This window comes from Patagioenas fasciata, chromosome 7 (assembly GCF_037038585.1).
Source record: "Patagioenas fasciata isolate bPatFas1 chromosome 7, bPatFas1.hap1, whole genome shotgun sequence".
Taxonomy (NCBI): domain Eukaryota; kingdom Metazoa; phylum Chordata; class Aves; order Columbiformes; family Columbidae; genus Patagioenas; species Patagioenas fasciata.
In genome coordinates this window covers 13,591,976-13,609,306 of record NC_092526.1, presented here as the reverse complement: position 1 = coordinate 13,609,306, position 17,331 = coordinate 13,591,976, and the positions used below count along the sequence as shown (strand labels likewise).

Here is a 17,331-nt window from a genome sequence, read left to right as displayed (position 1 = left end):
ACCTCCGGCTCGCTTCCCGCTCCCCCTCCCTGGGCTCCGCAGCCACCCCCTCACCTGCTGCCGTCCCCCTCCCCCGTGGAGCCGGGCTCTCCGTGCACGCCAAGCCTGCTGCCCCCCCCCCCCCCACCTCCAACTTCGCCCTCGGTGCCTGCGTGTGCAGCCTCCCCCCTCCGCCTCCCCGGCGGCACACGCCGCTTCCCCGGGCGCCCCCTCCCTCCGCCGCGGCTCCCTCCCTGCGCGGAGCGGTTGCGTCCCCCCCAGCTTGGCTGCCACCGCCCCCTCCGCTCCGCGGAGCGCACGGAGAGGCGCTGCCTGCAGACGGGCTCCCTGCGGCGCTTCGGGGCGGCCCCCAGCTCGGCCCCCCGCTCCTCCGCCATGGACGGGGCGGCTCGCCGGGGGGTACTGGCCGCACTGCTCGCCTGCGGGCTGCTCCTGCTGGGCGCCGCGGCCACCCCGACCCCGCCGGCCCCCGCCGGCGGCTCCCCGCAGGACACATGCACCTCCTGCGGCTTCCGGCGGCCTGAGGAGCCGGGAAAGGTGGATGGGGATTTCCTGGAGGCGGTGAAGAGGCACATCCTGAGCCGGTTGCAGATGCGGGACCGGCCCAACATCACGCACGCCGTGCCCAAGGCGGCCATGGTCACGGCGCTGCGCAAGCTGCACGCCGGCAAGGTGCGGGAGGACGGCCGAGTGGAGATCCCCAGCCTGGACGGGCAGGCGAGCGCCGGGCCCCCGGCCCACGACCCCATCTCCGAGATCATCAGCTTCGCCGAGACAGGTGGGCGCCGCCCGGCCCCGCGCCCCCGCCTCTCGCTTTCCCCTGCTCGGACTGTCTCGGTCCCCTGCCCTACCGCTCTCCCTGCCTGTCCTGCCTTTCCCCTGCCAGTCTCCCGGCTCGACCCCTGTCAGTTCTCTTGCTCGCCCTGCCTGTCCTCCTGCTCACCCTCTCAGTGCCCCTGCCTGACCTCTGGCAGGTCTGCTGACCGCCCTTGCTTGGCCTTGCTGCCTGTCCTCCCGTTTGCCCTGTCTGCCCTCCTGCCTGCTGCAGCCACCTGGCTGCCCGGCTCACCGTCATGCCCTCTCCCTCATCTGCTGTCCCATCTGCCCCACTCCATCTCGTCCTGGCCCAGTCTGCTCCTTCCCATCCGCCCTGCGTGTGCCCCTGTGCCCAACCTTCTCCTTGCATTGTGACCTGTAACTCCTGTCGCTGTGTCACTCCACTCCTCTGCAGCCTCTATGCTCCCAGCTTCCCTCCAGCAGTCCTTCCGACTGCACCATGGCTTGCCTCTGTCCCTCTGTGTCCCACTGTGCCTTCTCTGCCTGTCCCACTTCATCTCTTGCATCCCTTGCCTCATCTGTCTGCCCTGCACATTCATCTGTTTCACTGCATGTATCTGTCCATTGAGGTTTGCATTCACCCATCTTCCCTTTCCGTTCATTTTCCATTTATTTAGCTTTCATTTGTAGTGTTGGCCTAGTCTGTTTGTCCACTGTGTGCAGGCACCTAACAAGTGTGGCTGTGTCCTCTCTGCCCATCAGTCTGTTTAGTAACTGTGCTATCCATCCCGATGGTACCAGCCATCTCGGTCCTGTCCAGCCATTGCAGTTATGTGTAACTGAATCCCTCCAGTGTAGCTTTCCAGCAGTTTATCCAGGCAACCACTGTGCCTGTGAACTTTGCACATCTGGCCCTAACACCATCACTCTGCAAATTACCTCTCTCCTTTCTGTCTGCTCATCTCTTGTTCCTTCATCGCTCTATCGCTCAGTTCATTTTTTCCTCTATCTTCCTGTGGCATCTATATATCATTTGTCCACAAAATAAATTGCTTTCTATCCTGTATACATCCCACTCATCTTCTTTATCTACCCTCCCACTTACCAAAGGCATATATACATTTACAGTATCTATGGGATCTGTTGCGTTATACATATGCTTGTTATATTCACATTCAAGATTTATGGGCACACACAATCTCACACAACACAAGTGATGTGGATCGGTGCAGCAACACCGTACTGTTCTTTTTCTGTCACTGTCTCCACAGTTTATAAAGAAGTTGTGTATTTACTAACATGTGAAAGATTTTTTTACCGTACATTTTTGGGTTTATGATTTTTTTAATAGGCTGTTGCTGGGAGATCTGGGCTGGGCTTGTACTTCCATTTAGTAATCAATCATTTGCTGGCTTTTGTAACACTTCCAAAATTGTCTTTATGTAGAACGTAGACAAACACAGTGAAAATTTTTGTCTCTGAAATATTACAAGGTACTGAATGGGCCCTGGAGGCACATTTGAAAGGCATCTGGGGTGACAAATGGAGACACCGACTACGCAAAAAATCCCATTCAGAGATTGACAAAAATAATAAAGATCCTTAGGAAAAGGAATGGAAGAAAAAAATGTGGAAAAAAAAGAAGTGAAACAGATAAAGGCAGAGGAGAAAATGCCTTTCCAGCAATAATTTTAAGGAGTGATCGAGGGGCTTTGATTCAAGGACCAGAATTACAGTCTCCACCGCAAAGGCCAGCCTGCACATTTATCACTTGTGTCAAATTTGGTTAGGACTTATAGTACAAAATTGTAGCCAGTATTTTTGAAACATTTCATGCATTAGACTCTTTTATTTACAAATAAGGGGTTATATCAGACATTTGGTGACATTTGGTTTTCCATGACAATTTTGCTCCTTTAATTCTGGTGTTATAGGAAAGCGTATTGAGAACAGTCAGTAATCGTGTTACAGCGAGGGCAACCACTTCATTGCCTTGCCTCATATGAGAGTTTATCATTTCGGGGGGAAAAAGGCAGAGATTGAAATGATTAATAATAGCAGATATTCTATCAGAGTAAGTAGGGGTTAGCTTGATCTGTTGAACACACAGGCACATTAATGAAATATTTTCCTCTCCATCTTGTGAATCCTCTGTTAAACCGTGATGAGAATATGTGAAAATCGAAACAAAATCCCTGGTTTGGCATTGGCATTTCGGTGGTTACTGAAAGGACTCTCCCCGTGAGAACTGGCAGGTAGCTGAAAATTAAAACTATTTGTAAACCAACAAGACAGCAGAGTCCGAGTGCCGATCTTTTCAATGCATTGCTGTACCATCTTTAAAGCTGGCTGGCAGGAAAAAACCCATATTCTGGAGAGCTGTTCCTTATGTCTGTGGATCTGACACATCCGACTACAGCCCGATGATGAAGGCTGCTGTGGAAAGTTCCTTTTCAAAGCATTTTGATTGGAAATTTGGGATATCTGATTCAGTGCATGCCTTCTGGCTGGCACAGCCCCATTGTTGCTCTTGGTCTGCTGTGTTTTAGCGTTGTCCCTGAATCCAGAATGGCACACAAGATAACATTTTCTTTTTTTTTTTTTTTTTACTTAATCTTGCTGATCTCTCCTTATCTTGCAGACGATCTGGCCTCATCTAGAGTCCGACTCTATTTCTTCATCTCGAATGAAGGGAACCAGAACTTGTTTGTCGTTCAAGCCAGCCTGTGGCTTTACTTGAAGCTGCTTCCATATGTCTTAGAGAAAGGCAGCAGGCGAAAAGTAAGAGTCAAAGTCTATTTCCAAGACCCGGACACTAGCAACAAGTGGAATGTGGTTGAAAAGAAAGTCGATCTCAAAAGAAGTGGTTGGCACACTTTTCCCATGACAGAGGCGATCCAGGCTCTGTTTGAGAGAGGAGAAAGGAGACTGAACTTGGATGTTCAATGCGAGGGCTGTGAAGAGTATTCAGTGCTGCCAATTTATGTGGACCCCGGGGAGGAATCCCACCGGCCTTTTTTAGTGGTGCAAGCCCGCCTCGCCGATAACAAACACAGGATCCGGAAAAGAGGCCTGGAGTGCGATGGCAGGACCAATCTATGTTGCAGGCAACAGTTTTACATTGACTTTAGACTCATTGGGTGGAATGACTGGATCATAGCACCATCAGGTTACTATGGGAATTACTGTGAAGGGAGCTGCCCGGCCTACTTGGCCGGCGTCCCGGGGTCGGCTTCCTCCTTTCACACCGCTGTCGTGAATCAGTACCGAATGCGGGGGCTGAACCCGGGCACCGTGAACTCCTGTTGCATTCCAACCAAACTTAGCACAATGTCAATGCTGTACTTTGATGATGAATACAACATTGTGAAAAGGGACGTTCCCAATATGATTGTGGAAGAATGTGGTTGTGCTTGATTTAAGGTGTGTTTTTTGGGGGGGAGAGAGAAAGAGAGGGCGAGAGAGAAAGAGAGAAACATTCCTGTACAAGATGGTGTTGGAGGAAGTTTCACTGTGTATCCAGGCATCAGTGTTGGCAAGTCACTGTGGAAAAGTTTGACAAAAAAAGAAAAAAAAAAAGAAAAAAAAAAAAGAAAAGAAAAAAAAGAAAAAAATCATTTCACTTTGGTGTCAGGACAGTGGCAGTTTGTGGATCTTGGACACTTATGTATTCTACCACTTATAAGTTAATGCTATGAAATATCTTAAAGAAACACACACACACGAAATGTGGGCACGCACACAAACACGCGCTCATACACACACACAGACACAGACACACACACGAGGCAGCTCAGAAAAGGGACATGAGCACAGAAAGTCAGTGACCAGTGACGACGGACCCAAATGCCTGCCAGTACAAGTGAACGGCTGAGCAGCTGTTTCCCTGCCTGCCAGTGGAGTCACACAGAAATGCTCAGGCAAAAGCACAGACTGCGAGAACATGACGTATTCTTGCATGCAGGTGTCAAAATGACCCAACTTAGAAAATTAAAAAAAAAAAAAGAAGAAGAAAAAATCGAACATCACCTGAGGTCTAATGGGAAGCTGCGGGACACCTGCCTTGGGAGGTGATCACTTCCTCTTAATTTAAAATTATCTAATGTAAACATCACAGATACCTGCATCTTCCTACAGCACTTCCAGTAAGGAATTGAATGGCATCATGGGGGAGAGAGAAAAGGGGCAGATGTGTAGGCAACTGCTGTATTTCTAACATCTGACCGTTGCAAAGTCACAAGCTGGGTTGGCGTGATCCGATGCTTTAACTGCCCACTAGCAACCCATGGATGGCTACCCACCGTGTTTTGGAAAAGAGGATCTGATACCATATCTGGGCTGTGTTGACTGTTGGCATCTCTCACTGTTTGGAGAACAGCAAGTCAAAGCTGCAGTCTGTGTTCTTCAACGGGGGACTCAGCAAGGACATGTTATGTCGGGGGCAAGCAAACAAGCAACTGCTACTACGGCTAAACCAATGAACCCTAAAGAGGAGTGACAGTAACAGAGTGGAGATGTTCTGAAAAATGCAATGCGTTTAATAAGAAGGCAAGGAACATTTTATCAAGTCTTGGAAAGGAGGATAGAGGAGAATGCTTTCAATTTCCTTACCAGGAGGTGTTGAGGATGGCCATAAAGATCAGAAAATAATGATACAGCATAGCACTTGCAAACTGCTTGAATGCACGTATAATAGCACTTGCAAATTTCAATGCCTTGAAAAGTGGTACTTGATAGTGCACTTATCTTTGCTCACTATCTAGGTAAACAGGTGCCGCATGAGCTATGCAATTTAAAGTGTTGACCCATACTAGACAAAACTGGACTTATGATATGACTTTTTTATATTTTTTTATACTTGAAATTAAATCTTTTGCTTCTTTTTTAAAGCGAATGATTGCTTTTAATGTTTGCACTGATTTAGTTGCATGATTAGTCAAAAAACTGCCATTTGAAAAAAATGTTATTTTTATAGCAGCAAAAAATGAATACAGTTAAATGTATTATACGTAAATTTTGGAACCAAAGAGGCCAACATATTAGTTATAATTTTTATGAGATGGCAAAGCCATCGTATATCATGTAGTCATACTGAGCAATCCCTCACGAGGCCTACGAATTGTTTCAGGGTACAAAATGGATTCTGTTTGTTCTATTCAGTGTCTTTTCTATACCATACGCACATGGAATGTAGAGTGAAAAAAATGACTATTGTAGAATACATTACAATATGTGCATCCTTTAAATCCAATTTTTATGTCTATTTAATAAAGTTCCTTTTAGGTTCTGTTCCATAATAATTTAAACCAAACAATTTTCACTTAGATTTGCTGTTGAAGTATTTTACATTTGTGTACAGTTTAAATAAATAAAAGAAGATTGAAAACTGGATGTGTTGTTGATTTTTTCATTTTCTTTTTTTTTTTTTCTATTTCCAGTGTGTAACATCTGAATAAACTTGCTTATTTTCTGGACTGAACGTGGTTGCAGAGAGTGAACTGTCGGATTAGACCATAGTTGTATTAGTCATTGCAGAAAGCCTTGTATGAGAGCTCAGCCACGATCCTAAAAATGTTACATTCTAGTTTTATTGCCGTCTATACATGTAAGCATCTGCTTCTTTCTATCTGCATCAGTGCAGGGTCTCTGGGCGCAGGAGCGGCGCTGTTCCGCATACCTGCAGGTCATTTACAGCAAGTTCCTGGTTCACCTGCTGTGTAAGAATGTAACTTCTTGTTTAGGTCACTCCCTGATCATTTACATGAAGTAAAAAAATAGTACGGAAAGCACTTCCAGGAAAAAGATCAATACTAAGTTTGATTAACTTAAAAAAAAAAAATACCTGGAACCAAGGAAAGGTTGTTTTTTTTTTTTTTTTTTTTTGAGTAAAATACATCCCCTTTACTAATAAAAAAACCCAAATGTCAACAAATATTCATAGAAATTCTTGTCAGCTACGCTTATATCCAGATATCGATTTCATTGATCTTCACAGAGAAATTGTTCCTCCTGGAGACCTGAGCAAATGCCAGCCACAGCTGACAGAAAGACCTCTGTTGACTTAGCAAATGTTAGATCTGATCCCGAGACCTGGAAACTGTTGAAGATGCCAGTTCATGCAACTAATGATGGGTTCTAGTCGCAATTCATACTCAAGCTTAGCTCTGCCCACCCCTCTCCAAAGCCAGGCACTGGGGTTAAACAGCTTTGTTTTGGGCCACCTCTAGGAGCAATTTACCGTAACTGTGTCAATAACCTACTGCACAGAACTTTGTCCCCCAGACCAAATATTTTGAATATTTCATAGCTTTCTCACCACTTTGAACTGCACCTTTGTTGTCTAAGCCACCACTTGCTGCTCCTGCCCCATCTCTTAGCAGCCTTCTTCCCTGTCTTTGTTCATTGGGTCAGCCCTGTTACCGGTGACTTCAATAAATTCCCCTTGAAATCAGCGGCAAATACGTGTCACTTCACTGAGGGCACATTTGACCTGATATGACACAGTCTTCATTAGTAAGACTGGGCTGCACTTCTAAAAATTAGATATATTAAGAAATCTTGCCCATTGAAATGCAAGGCCCTGGAGGCTGGGTCTAGTTAGGTTTAGTCTTAATTGAAAGTGGTTGATTTCTGGGGCTGAAGCCAAGCCCTGCATCAGACACTGGAACTCCTGCGCTCTCCCAGGAGGAGAGCAGGAAGTATCAGGGTGGGATTTGGACCCACATCCCTGAGGAGCAGGGAGCTGCTGGTAGCCAGGATGCCATGAGCTTGGGCTGGCCAGGAGCGAGTAGCAGGCTGTGCTTTGCATCCCACTGCAAACCCACTGGCAAGCCCAGAATCCTGAATTCTTTCCCAGAGGCCAGCAAAGAACAGCCCTTTTCTTGGTAAGAAGCTTTCACACCTTTCTTCCTCTGTCTTTCCTTCTCCCCCATCTGCAGCTGTGGCCCTGACATCCACGGGACAGAAAGAAAAACACAAAGAAGAGTGCAAATCAGTGCTGTGTAAGCATCATCTGGGAGTGGGAAGAGCTGGATCGCAGTCCAGGTTCCCAAGTAATTTTATTTTGTATGAAACAGTCTATGGAAATGGATCTGAACAGAACACACTTTAATTTTTTGTGGTGTGGCATCACTCACTGCTTCAGGCATGGTGCAGAAACTGAGGTGTTCCTGAGAGCTGGTGCTGACAACAACATGTCACACAGATTTCTAAGGTTAAAATGAAATAAAATTTAAAAGGCCCTGAATTTTGAGGTACCAATCTGATACAGTTTGGGCTTGATTTTTCAGAGGTGTGGCAAGGCTACTCCTCATGCCAGCTTTTTGCAGGCAGCTGCAAAAACATCACTTTCTGCAGCTTTCACCTCCTGTGTTCTTAGAATTGGGCAAAATGAAAAGTGAGATGGCTGATTTTGAAAACATTGGTTTTTATTTTCCCATCTGTCATGCCCATCCTCATAAAACTCAGCGTCCAGTTTCATTGCCTTATGCTAAGTTAGGTACTGTACCTATAAAACCATCTGGATCACGTAGATATCGCCTGAGGTGACTAGGTGTCTCTCTTCTGTCTGATAGTCTTTGAATTTGATCCTGTAAATGCTAAATCATTGTATTCTATCATGTGGTAGAATCAATCTCTGCAGCTGGAAAATCTTTGTCACAGAAGCAAAACCCCCATCCCTGGTCTTGGACCTCCCACGGGCGTTAATGAGGGTGGTGTGAACAGGGTGAATGTCACGATGTGGTGCAACAGAGCACTTGGTGAATTAACTCTGCATACATCACCTATTTCCACACATAATAGACACCTGCTCCAAAATTGCCAACTCTCACCTTCTTTGCTTTGTTCCTTGTGAGAGATGAAGTCAGCAGCTGAAATTAATTGCTGCACTCGACCTGCCATGGGAGAAGAGGGGAACCCCTCACTGAATAAATCCTTCTTAAGATTAATTTTTGTTTGGTGTGGTTTCTGCTGTGAAGAATTGAAGAACATTTTGCAAAATGGATCAGATATACAAATTTTTGTCTAAGAGGAGACTCTGTTTCTGCTAATACTGGTGTCAGCTTGCAGTACCTCACCTAAAGCCTGCAGATGTAATTCAGGCTAGCACCAATATAACTAGAAAAAACTGAATCTGGTTTTCTTGAAATTCTGATTTGGTCCAGCTCATTCTTTATATTTCTAAAGACACTTTTTTCCCCTTTAGGAAAACCAGCTACAAGATTTAGCAGAGTCCACAGATATTTCATGACAGATCCGGACAAGAGAAGACACCTAACCTGGTCTTGAACACTTGGAGAATCTCCCTGCATACACTGGAATTTGGCCAGAAGTTAGCAGTCACCATTGGTACAAAATACCTCAGTAGTTTTCATTTACTTTCCCAGTCAGTACCCTTGAACCAAAAGCTGCATTTACCTGACTGCTTGTAATGGTAGGGGCCAGTTTTATTTGGGTAACTTCATTGATTTCAGGGGAATTGTTTCTGATTTGTACCAGAATAAGTGGGAGCAGATTTAGGTTCTTTAATGTTCTTCCAGTTTAGCTCTTGGAATAACTTATACTTCATTATTATGTGTTTATGTAATTAGTGCAATTATATCAAATTATATAATTGGTACAATTACTTGGACTCATGTAACCACTGCGTATAGCATTCCATGCTGTAAAATCTTTTACTCTGGAAAAAAAAATGAAGTCAATATTACATGGGAATCTTAATTTGTTTTTAAATTCCAGTATCAAATTTAGGGCCTGACCACATGCAAGGGACTTCTGGTTCACATCAGTGGAACCTCTATGAGCAGGCAGCTTGCAACCTTCATCATAGATACTGGGTTTTTAATCTGATTTGGCCAATTCTGTTCAACAGAGGCTCTCCTTGAATGTGTGCAGCTCTAACCAGTCTTCCTTGTACAAAGCAGAGATGTCAAGTTTTTACACACACATCATGTAATTTGAGAGATCTCTGAAGCTATCACAGACCTGAGGTATGCAAACAGCTTCCTTATATTTGATCAGATTCACCATCTTTGTGATCTGCTGCTCAGAATTTTAATCTGATACTTTTATTAAATTCATAGGCTCCCTCTTTTTGGGCCTTGAAACCGTATTTTCCCCTCACTATAATTTACTTCCAGGTACATTGTTGTGAAAGCTTGGAAATAGAGGGGTCAGTGAAGGAGTTTGTTGTTGGAAAGGTCAAAACAAGCATATCCAGGAAAAAAAAAGGTAAGAAGAATATCCTAGCGGTGTATTGATTTCCCAGGTGAGACATCATCATCCAGGGTGACCCAGGTTGAGAGCTGTGACTACTGAGCACCTGATGAATCTCTTCTGATGAAAAGATCAACCCTACCAGGTGCTGAGTGTTTCAAGCCCCAGCCTGGCCCATACACAACTGTTGAACCCAGCTGTGAAGTACAGAGACCCCCAGGTGCTGCACATCTCTATCTAACAACAGCTTCACAGAGCCAAGGCATAGTAGATAAAGCAGATCCTGGCCGCTGTTTGCTTTTTCTTACTTTGGACCTGCTTCTGGAGAGGGTCCACCTCCTGGTATGTCCCGCAGCGGTCCAACCTTCAAAATCAGGCCGGGAGAGGCAGCTGCAGCCCTAAAATGGCTGCGTTGTAGCAGGCTGCATCTAGTGCTGCTTCGCTGCCTTCCTCCAGCTGGTAAGTGTGCTCAGTGCCTGTTATTTTTATCTTGAGCTTTTTGCTTTGTTTTTGAGGATAATTGTACGTTATTGCTGCAAAATGTTATAATAAGTGCTACGAAGATGGCTATTGTATCTGAGGGGAAAGAAGATGCGGCTGGGGAACAAACTTAAACCGATGTGTCAGCAAAACAAACATGCTGTGTTTGGGCTGTGTCAGTCAAGTGGCACCAAAGTGGCATTTATGTTTTGCCCGAGTGGAGGCTGTGGGGCTGATCTTGTCCATCTTTGCTTTGTTGGATGGAGTGGCATGTATCTGATCCCGTGGAAGGATTTGTCATAAGCTGTGGAAGAGCTGCAGTGGCCGTGATTTCCTGCGGCCAGAGCTCAGCTCCTCGCTTGGGTGATGGGGAAGTCGGTCCTGGGCAGCACAACAGGAGTGAGGTAGGAGAGGTGGATGCTGAAGTGACATCCCTTTGAGAATAAAGGGTTATAAATGCTACCAAATGTGGCTCCTGTGATCTGGAGCAAACTGTGTTTCTGGACTTTTGGACTCTCCTGTCCTGTCTGCTATTCACTACGTTTTGTGTAATTGGTTTTGGTATCTTATAGCTTGTTTTTGGGTAAAGTTTTGGAGCTGACCCACAACTGTGAGGCTCCAAGCTTAAAAAAATAATTTGGGACTTTGCAAATTAAGGCCTTGGGCTCTTGTGAAAGGAAACAAACAATTCTTATCTGTCTTAATGAGAGTCGTATATGTGTATTTTGTATCTAATTGTATGAATTATCTTTAGCAGTGATACTTCGTAAGACCATATAATTTATAGGTGGTTATCGGTGACTCATAAATATTTATTTATGTCTTGTAAGCATTGTGTATGTTTGGCTTGATCAGAGTAGCATGTTTGTATGGGTGAGCATGTGTTTTATGTGTAAACACATGCAGACAAGAAACACAAGCAAATAGATTTCTTCCATGCTAATACCTCTGTAATAGAATACATTTTGGGGGATCTTGATGATAGATTGGAGGGAATGCAGTGTAGCTGCTCACTGTTTTGAGTAGATTTCTTGGTTTTGGGGTACCTCAGCCTAAATATGTTGTCTTGCATTAAGCATGAGGTATGCAGGTGCCCTTGTGATGGCTGAAGAAAAGGCAGCCTGTGCTCAGATGTGGCTGTGCTCCAGCCAGCTCCACATCCAAGAGAGCACAACAAACCACTTTTGCTCAGCTCATGTTTTGAAATTGTTCAGAAGCTAGTTTCATCTTTAGCATAGTTCAGAGCAACACTGAGGTTGCCTTTAGGACGGCTGCCAGGGGTCCCCAGTGCTGCTGTAAAACCTGAAAAAGAGCCAGAATATCTTACTACCCTGGTCTTTCATCCTCTGTTGGGCCACACTTCCTATACTGGGAGCTGCTGGGCAGCACTTGGGCAGAGTGGAGCCTACAGAAGTCTCTGTGCTGAGTGTTTCTTATTAACTACATGACAGGCACAGAGACTTAGGATTTAAGCTGGCTCTGTGTTAGCTGCACACCACAGTGACCAAATTGCCATGTTAACAGTGTGTGACAGTGAATCAAGCACTGTATTTCATTTGGTGGGTGGGTTCCCCTTACTTTGTTCTTATTTTCTTCCCCACCACCCTGACCATTGTAGACATATGAATCTTGGAGAACATTGCTCCCAGACCATATTCCCTTGAACTGAGTTACTGCATCAAGCAGGGAAAGCCAATTTATGTTTAACTTTTACCCCAAATGAAAACTTTTTTTACTTTGTGTGCCAGAGTAGAGTTTTAATTACAGGAAGCACATGCTATAAGTTCACCCTAAGATTTGATTCCATACTTTGTTGGTCAAGCTTATGAATGGAACAGCTCTTACAGTGATCTTTTTCTTTAGTATCACTAGTTACAGCCCACAGTTACCAGATATAACAACAAAAGGAACGGCAAACCAGTTCATGTGCTGATGGCTTCCAGTATTCTGTCTCTGGTAGACTTTCTTGTGATTATGTTGAATGTTACAACAATTCAGATGTGCTCTGTGACTTGCTGGCCTTAAAAATCTGTCAGTGTTAATGTAGGGCCAGATTCAGTTATTCACACCTGTGCAAAGCAGATTCAAAATCTACCAGATCAAAATTCCCCAGTCAATTGAAGTCATAAACAAGCTGCAAGACCGCACACAGTAAAGCCCATGGTACTTTCGATGCAATATCAGAGCCTAGCTGAAGATGCTTCAACTCCATGAGCTTCTGTTCTGTTGCACCTGTTTGTACCAGGTGTTAATTTATCCTACTGGCTTGTAGAAAAAAACCTTTCTTCTAAATCAGTCAGTGCTTGGGCTCCTAGTATTGTGCTCTATGTATCTCCATAGCCAGTGATATTTTTTTGGTTTTTCTTCAGCTATTGTTCTTTTCTGCAATATGTTCATGGCATCAGGCATTATGACTCATGTCATAATACCATTGTGAGCCATTTGTTTAATAATACAGCATCCGTATTGTGTCACTGTAGCAATAGTCTTAATTCTTTCTATTATTAATTTCTGTTTTGAAATGTTTATACTTGTATTTTAGCTTTTCAGGTTCTCACTGGGTGGAAGCTGCAGTGAGAATAAAAGGTTTGTGAACATATCTGAAAGAATCTAACAAATAATGTAATGACCATGCCTGATCAGAAAAGTAAGAAGTGTGTTTGTTTAAGGCTTTAAAAAAATTATCACCAATAAACAGTGATAGAGGTTCCATTAACAGCTAGAAAGGAAAATGGTGGTGCTACTTTTATTTTTCACTCCTGTAGGACTAACTGGTTTTAAATGTTAATGGTATCTTTCAATTTGATAAAGCAGGATGCTTAAAAAAAGGTAACTTGCGTTTTTCCTGTCAAACAATTTAGTAAATTGTTACGGTGGTTGTTTTTTTAAGCAAGATTTTATCTACCTTCTAACTAGAGATATTTGAAGCCATTTGTGCATCTCTGGAACCACGCAGAAAATAAAGAACTTCCTTGGATCTTACTTTCTGTCCAATGGCAGAAGAGAGTAGCAGGATCCAGAACATAGTTGGGCAATAGATCTTCTGTTGAAGCTGTTGATAGGCTAAGGGGTTTGACTCCAACAATTTGGGGTCAGGGGGCATCTGAAAAGCTCTTTGTTGTTGAGTGGGGTGGTTTTTTTTTAAAATTATGTATGTGTATATATATATATAATTTTTTTTTTTTTTTTTTTTTTCCCCCTGTATCATCCACTTGGCTTCTGGCAATGTTTTTATACAATGACAACCTAGAGGTGTCTTTCTGGAAAACAGAAGAGCTCTGGAAGATAGGTGTAGCTCTGCTCTGCTGGGATGTCTGCAGTGACCCTTTATTGGGGCTCTGAGTAAATCTTGCCATAATTGATAGAAACAGCTCTAAAAGAAAAGCAAAACAGATCATGAAGGAAAGAAAGAGCTGATAAAGCTTCCAGCATCAAGAGTGTGCATGTTGAAACACTCTCTAATTATATATTTATCCAATCCAGTTAATACTACAGAGCTTGCAAAAAAAAGCCCCATAATTAGGGGTTATGAAAATGTCTACATAGCAATAATATGGCACCTAAATATAGCATCTTTCCTCCTGAAGCACTTTACATCATTTGAGAACCATAGACTCAATTCACAGCTGGCAGTCACAGGTGCAACCTTATTGATTTCAATGGAATAGTGCCATTTTTAACAGAGATTAATTTTGTGAGGAATGAAAGTTTTATCTATGCTATGGGCTTGTAGGGCTGCCCATCACAATGGTATCTGCATATCTTTCACATGAAGTTAGTTGGCAATAGCAAAATGTTTAGCAGACTTCACATCTGCTTTCTCATGCTGCAGAAATCTTTGCTTAGGCTAAACTTATTTGCACTGTGTATTTTGGGGACAGGGAGAGAAGAACAGCTGATGGTAGCAAAGATGTATGATGTTCTTTAGGTGAATGAAGATGGCTGTGGCTATGGGTTTTGTTTAACCTTTCTGTGGGAAGCTGATTTTACAGTTGTAGCATCAAGACTGAGAGTGTTGGGACTTTGGGACTTGTGTTGCTCAGGGCACATCTGGAAGCTCAGACACATGTTCCTGAATGTAGCAGGACCTGAATTATGTATTGATCATGGTATCCATCATAGGGGTGAAAGAGTAGCGCTGCACATAATTTTATAACTGAACTTAAAACTGTTTCATAAAATTTAAAAAATCATAAGTGAGCTTAGTCTGAACTGGAATTTGCCATGTCACCAGGGCTAAGGCTCAACATTGGAAAGCATCAATGGACTTCCCAGCATTGGAATAGGCCATGGAGATTTTTGTCTACTTCTCTGCGGATTTCCTATAAAATGAAGGATGAGCCTTTTAGCTACTTTGTACTGCCTCTAACTTAAGAAATATAGTGTTTCCTGAGTTTGAAGGGAAATGGCCATACTAGGAGCTCAGAAGGAAAGGAAAAGAGATGGTTTATGCCTTTGCCACTACCTTGAATAGCATAAGCCACTCTGAACCCCTCATCTCAAATGTAGTGGAACTTGGAGTAGTTGAAAGCTAAAAATGCTGAGCTGAATGGCTTCTATGTGAGGAACAATCAATTAGGCTGAAACTTCTTGGCCTGGAGAAGAGCTGTTGGTGGGGTAGGACTGAATTCTGCAAGGCAGCAGCATCAGTCAGAAGGTGAGCAAGGGTTACTTGTTCTGTGACAGTATATCGGTTAAGATCATTTAATGAACTAGAAGAAGCCAGGCTCAAAGCAAACAAAAGGAGATGTTCTCTGTGCAACTGGTAGTGGACAGAAAGAATTGTTGCCAGAGGTGCATATGAAGGCTAAAAGCTTATTATGATTGAAAGGATGACTGGACAAGTTTGTGTAAAGAAATGCATGGAGGATTATTTAGAAGCTAGAAGCCACATCTGGCTTAGGAAATATCTTTATCTGAAGATAGCTGGAGGCTAACAGAAATGTGAGGGAAATATTAATAGCGTAACTGATTGTCTTGCTTCTACTGTCTTCTGTCTGACTGCTACAGGACACTCAATGCTGGTCTAGATATACTAGTATGGACATTTTTCTGCTTGTACTTGATGTAGCAACTCTGTTATGCAGGCTCTTGCAGCAGATGGACACGAGACACTGCTCCAGAGGTGTTTTGTGGTCCAGTTCTCCTCTGGTCTCAACTGGGGAACCTGGTCTTATGCTGCTTGTGAAGGTCTGGCTTCAGATGCACAGTGAAATGCATGTGGATGACGTTTTGTGCTGGAATACCAGCTTAAAATAAATGGAGGGGAGAGGCTGTGTACTGAAAATCAGCCCTGTTTCCTGTAATAACTGATTTTCCTTTGAGGCCTCTTCTCCGAAGCTTTACAAGACAGACTGTGCATAGCTTCAGAGCCCTGAAAGGATCAAGGAACTGTAAAGTCTTATTGTGAAAGAGAATAAATTATATTGAGCAACTCCTACACACACACATACAGGAGAAAAATTTCACCTACTCTCATAATATCAGATTGTTGATATTCCCTATATAGAACTATAGGGAATAAACAAATGCATTCATTAACATTTACCCAGTAAGGTGAACTGAGGACAGAATATCAGTCCAGATATCCAGGCTTATCTCTGAATTTCCTGGATTTTATAGGTTTAAGTCTGACTCTGAACAGGTCTTAAGGGCATTTTCTTGGTGGATTAGAAGGGTCTGTGTTTGGACAGTCCCATCTATAGTACCTATGGGATTGTACAAAGCCCTAGTTTTACTATTTGTACCTGTTTTAAAATCCTGCTGTTCATTTGCCTGAGTCAAACAGCTTTCAAAGTGGAATTAGAGTTGGGTACATAGCATGAGGAGAGTAGACATCTGGAAAGAGCTTGAAAGACTCAACCAGCATTTCACAGACAACGTTGGAAAACAAACAAAAACCCCTCTGAAAATGTGGTCTGCAGATGGGTCTTTATATTCTCTTCCCCATTATTTTAATGGGGAAAATTCATCTTTAACAGAAAGGCATTCAGCACAATAACAGCAGGAAAATGACTCAAGGGAAGTCATTTTCCAGGATATCTTTCTGTCTGGGTCAAAGCACAAGTTCCTCTGTGCCAAGAGACTCTGTTCCTCACGGAGCGGCTGCAGTGTCGGAAATGCCATCACCTTCACCGGTGTCTTCTGCTAAAGCAATACTGGATGAAGCTTTCAGTTTGCTTGGGGTATTTCTCCAGTAGTGATTGGTGGTCTGGGGCTCTCCTGCAGGCTTTGCCCAGTTTGCCACAGAAAGCATCGCATGGCTTGGGCGGCCTATCCCAGCTCCAAAGATGGTGTGCTTGTTGCAAGCTTGAGCCAAGCCATCTGTAAGATTTGTCAGATAAATGTGACTAGCAAAGTGGCACTCGTGAGCAGATGAAGGGAAATTCCCTAGGGGTTTCTCTATTCTGCTTGTCATTAACAGGAGAGGCAGTGGGAAAATTCATTGTTTTGAGCAGCTAAACACTGGTGAACATTTGATACTGGATAATCTTTAAGTGTGGGGGGGCATGTTGAACATGTCTTGAGCAGCCCAGACTCTGTGCTGGAGGCAGAGTATCGTGTTCTGCATGTGGGGCTTACCTTGGTGAAGCAGAATAAGAATATCTGAGTTCCTTAGTCTTGTGTTTCACCTCAAAACCACCTCCCCTCCTTGGAGTAGCTTTCTTCAAAGTGAGCAACCTGAAGGTGCATTGCTGCTGTTTTCCTGTGCATATCCCTGGTCTTAAATGGAAAACAAAATCTACCCCTGCTGTGAGAAAGTGCTGCCTGCTCTCTAAATGAAACCTGCTTTGATGGCAGTTTTGTAGTGAGGACTAAATCTTACTTGCTCTAGTCATGAGACTGACTTAGATGTGA

The 17,331-nt window shown here is 43.8% G+C and overlaps 1 protein-coding gene across 1 annotated transcript; it reads left to right on the top strand.

Moving 5' to 3' along the window:
- On the top strand, window positions 1–6,166 carry INHBB (inhibin subunit beta B). The gene is made up of 2 exons (XM_065841243.2): window positions 1–778; window positions 3,419–6,166. Exons 1-2 carry the CDS (start codon window positions 376–378, stop codon window positions 4,192–4,194), a joined length of 1,179 nt encoding a protein of 392 aa, XP_065697315.1. The 5' UTR covers window positions 1–375; the 3' UTR covers window positions 4,195–6,166.
- Window positions 6,167–17,331: the final 11,165 nt, after the last annotated feature.

What these genes read in the sequence shown, in the direction of transcription:
- INHBB (XM_065841243.2), top strand. Translation starts at nt 376, where the DNA reads ATGGACGGGGCGGCTCGCCGGGGGGTACTGGCCGCACTGCTCGCCTGC. An exon ending in CATCAGCTTCGCCGAGACAG is followed by an intron (nt 779 to 3,418) that starts GTGGGCGCCGCC and finishes CTTATCTTGCAG; the next exon opens with ACGATCTGGCCTCATCTAGA.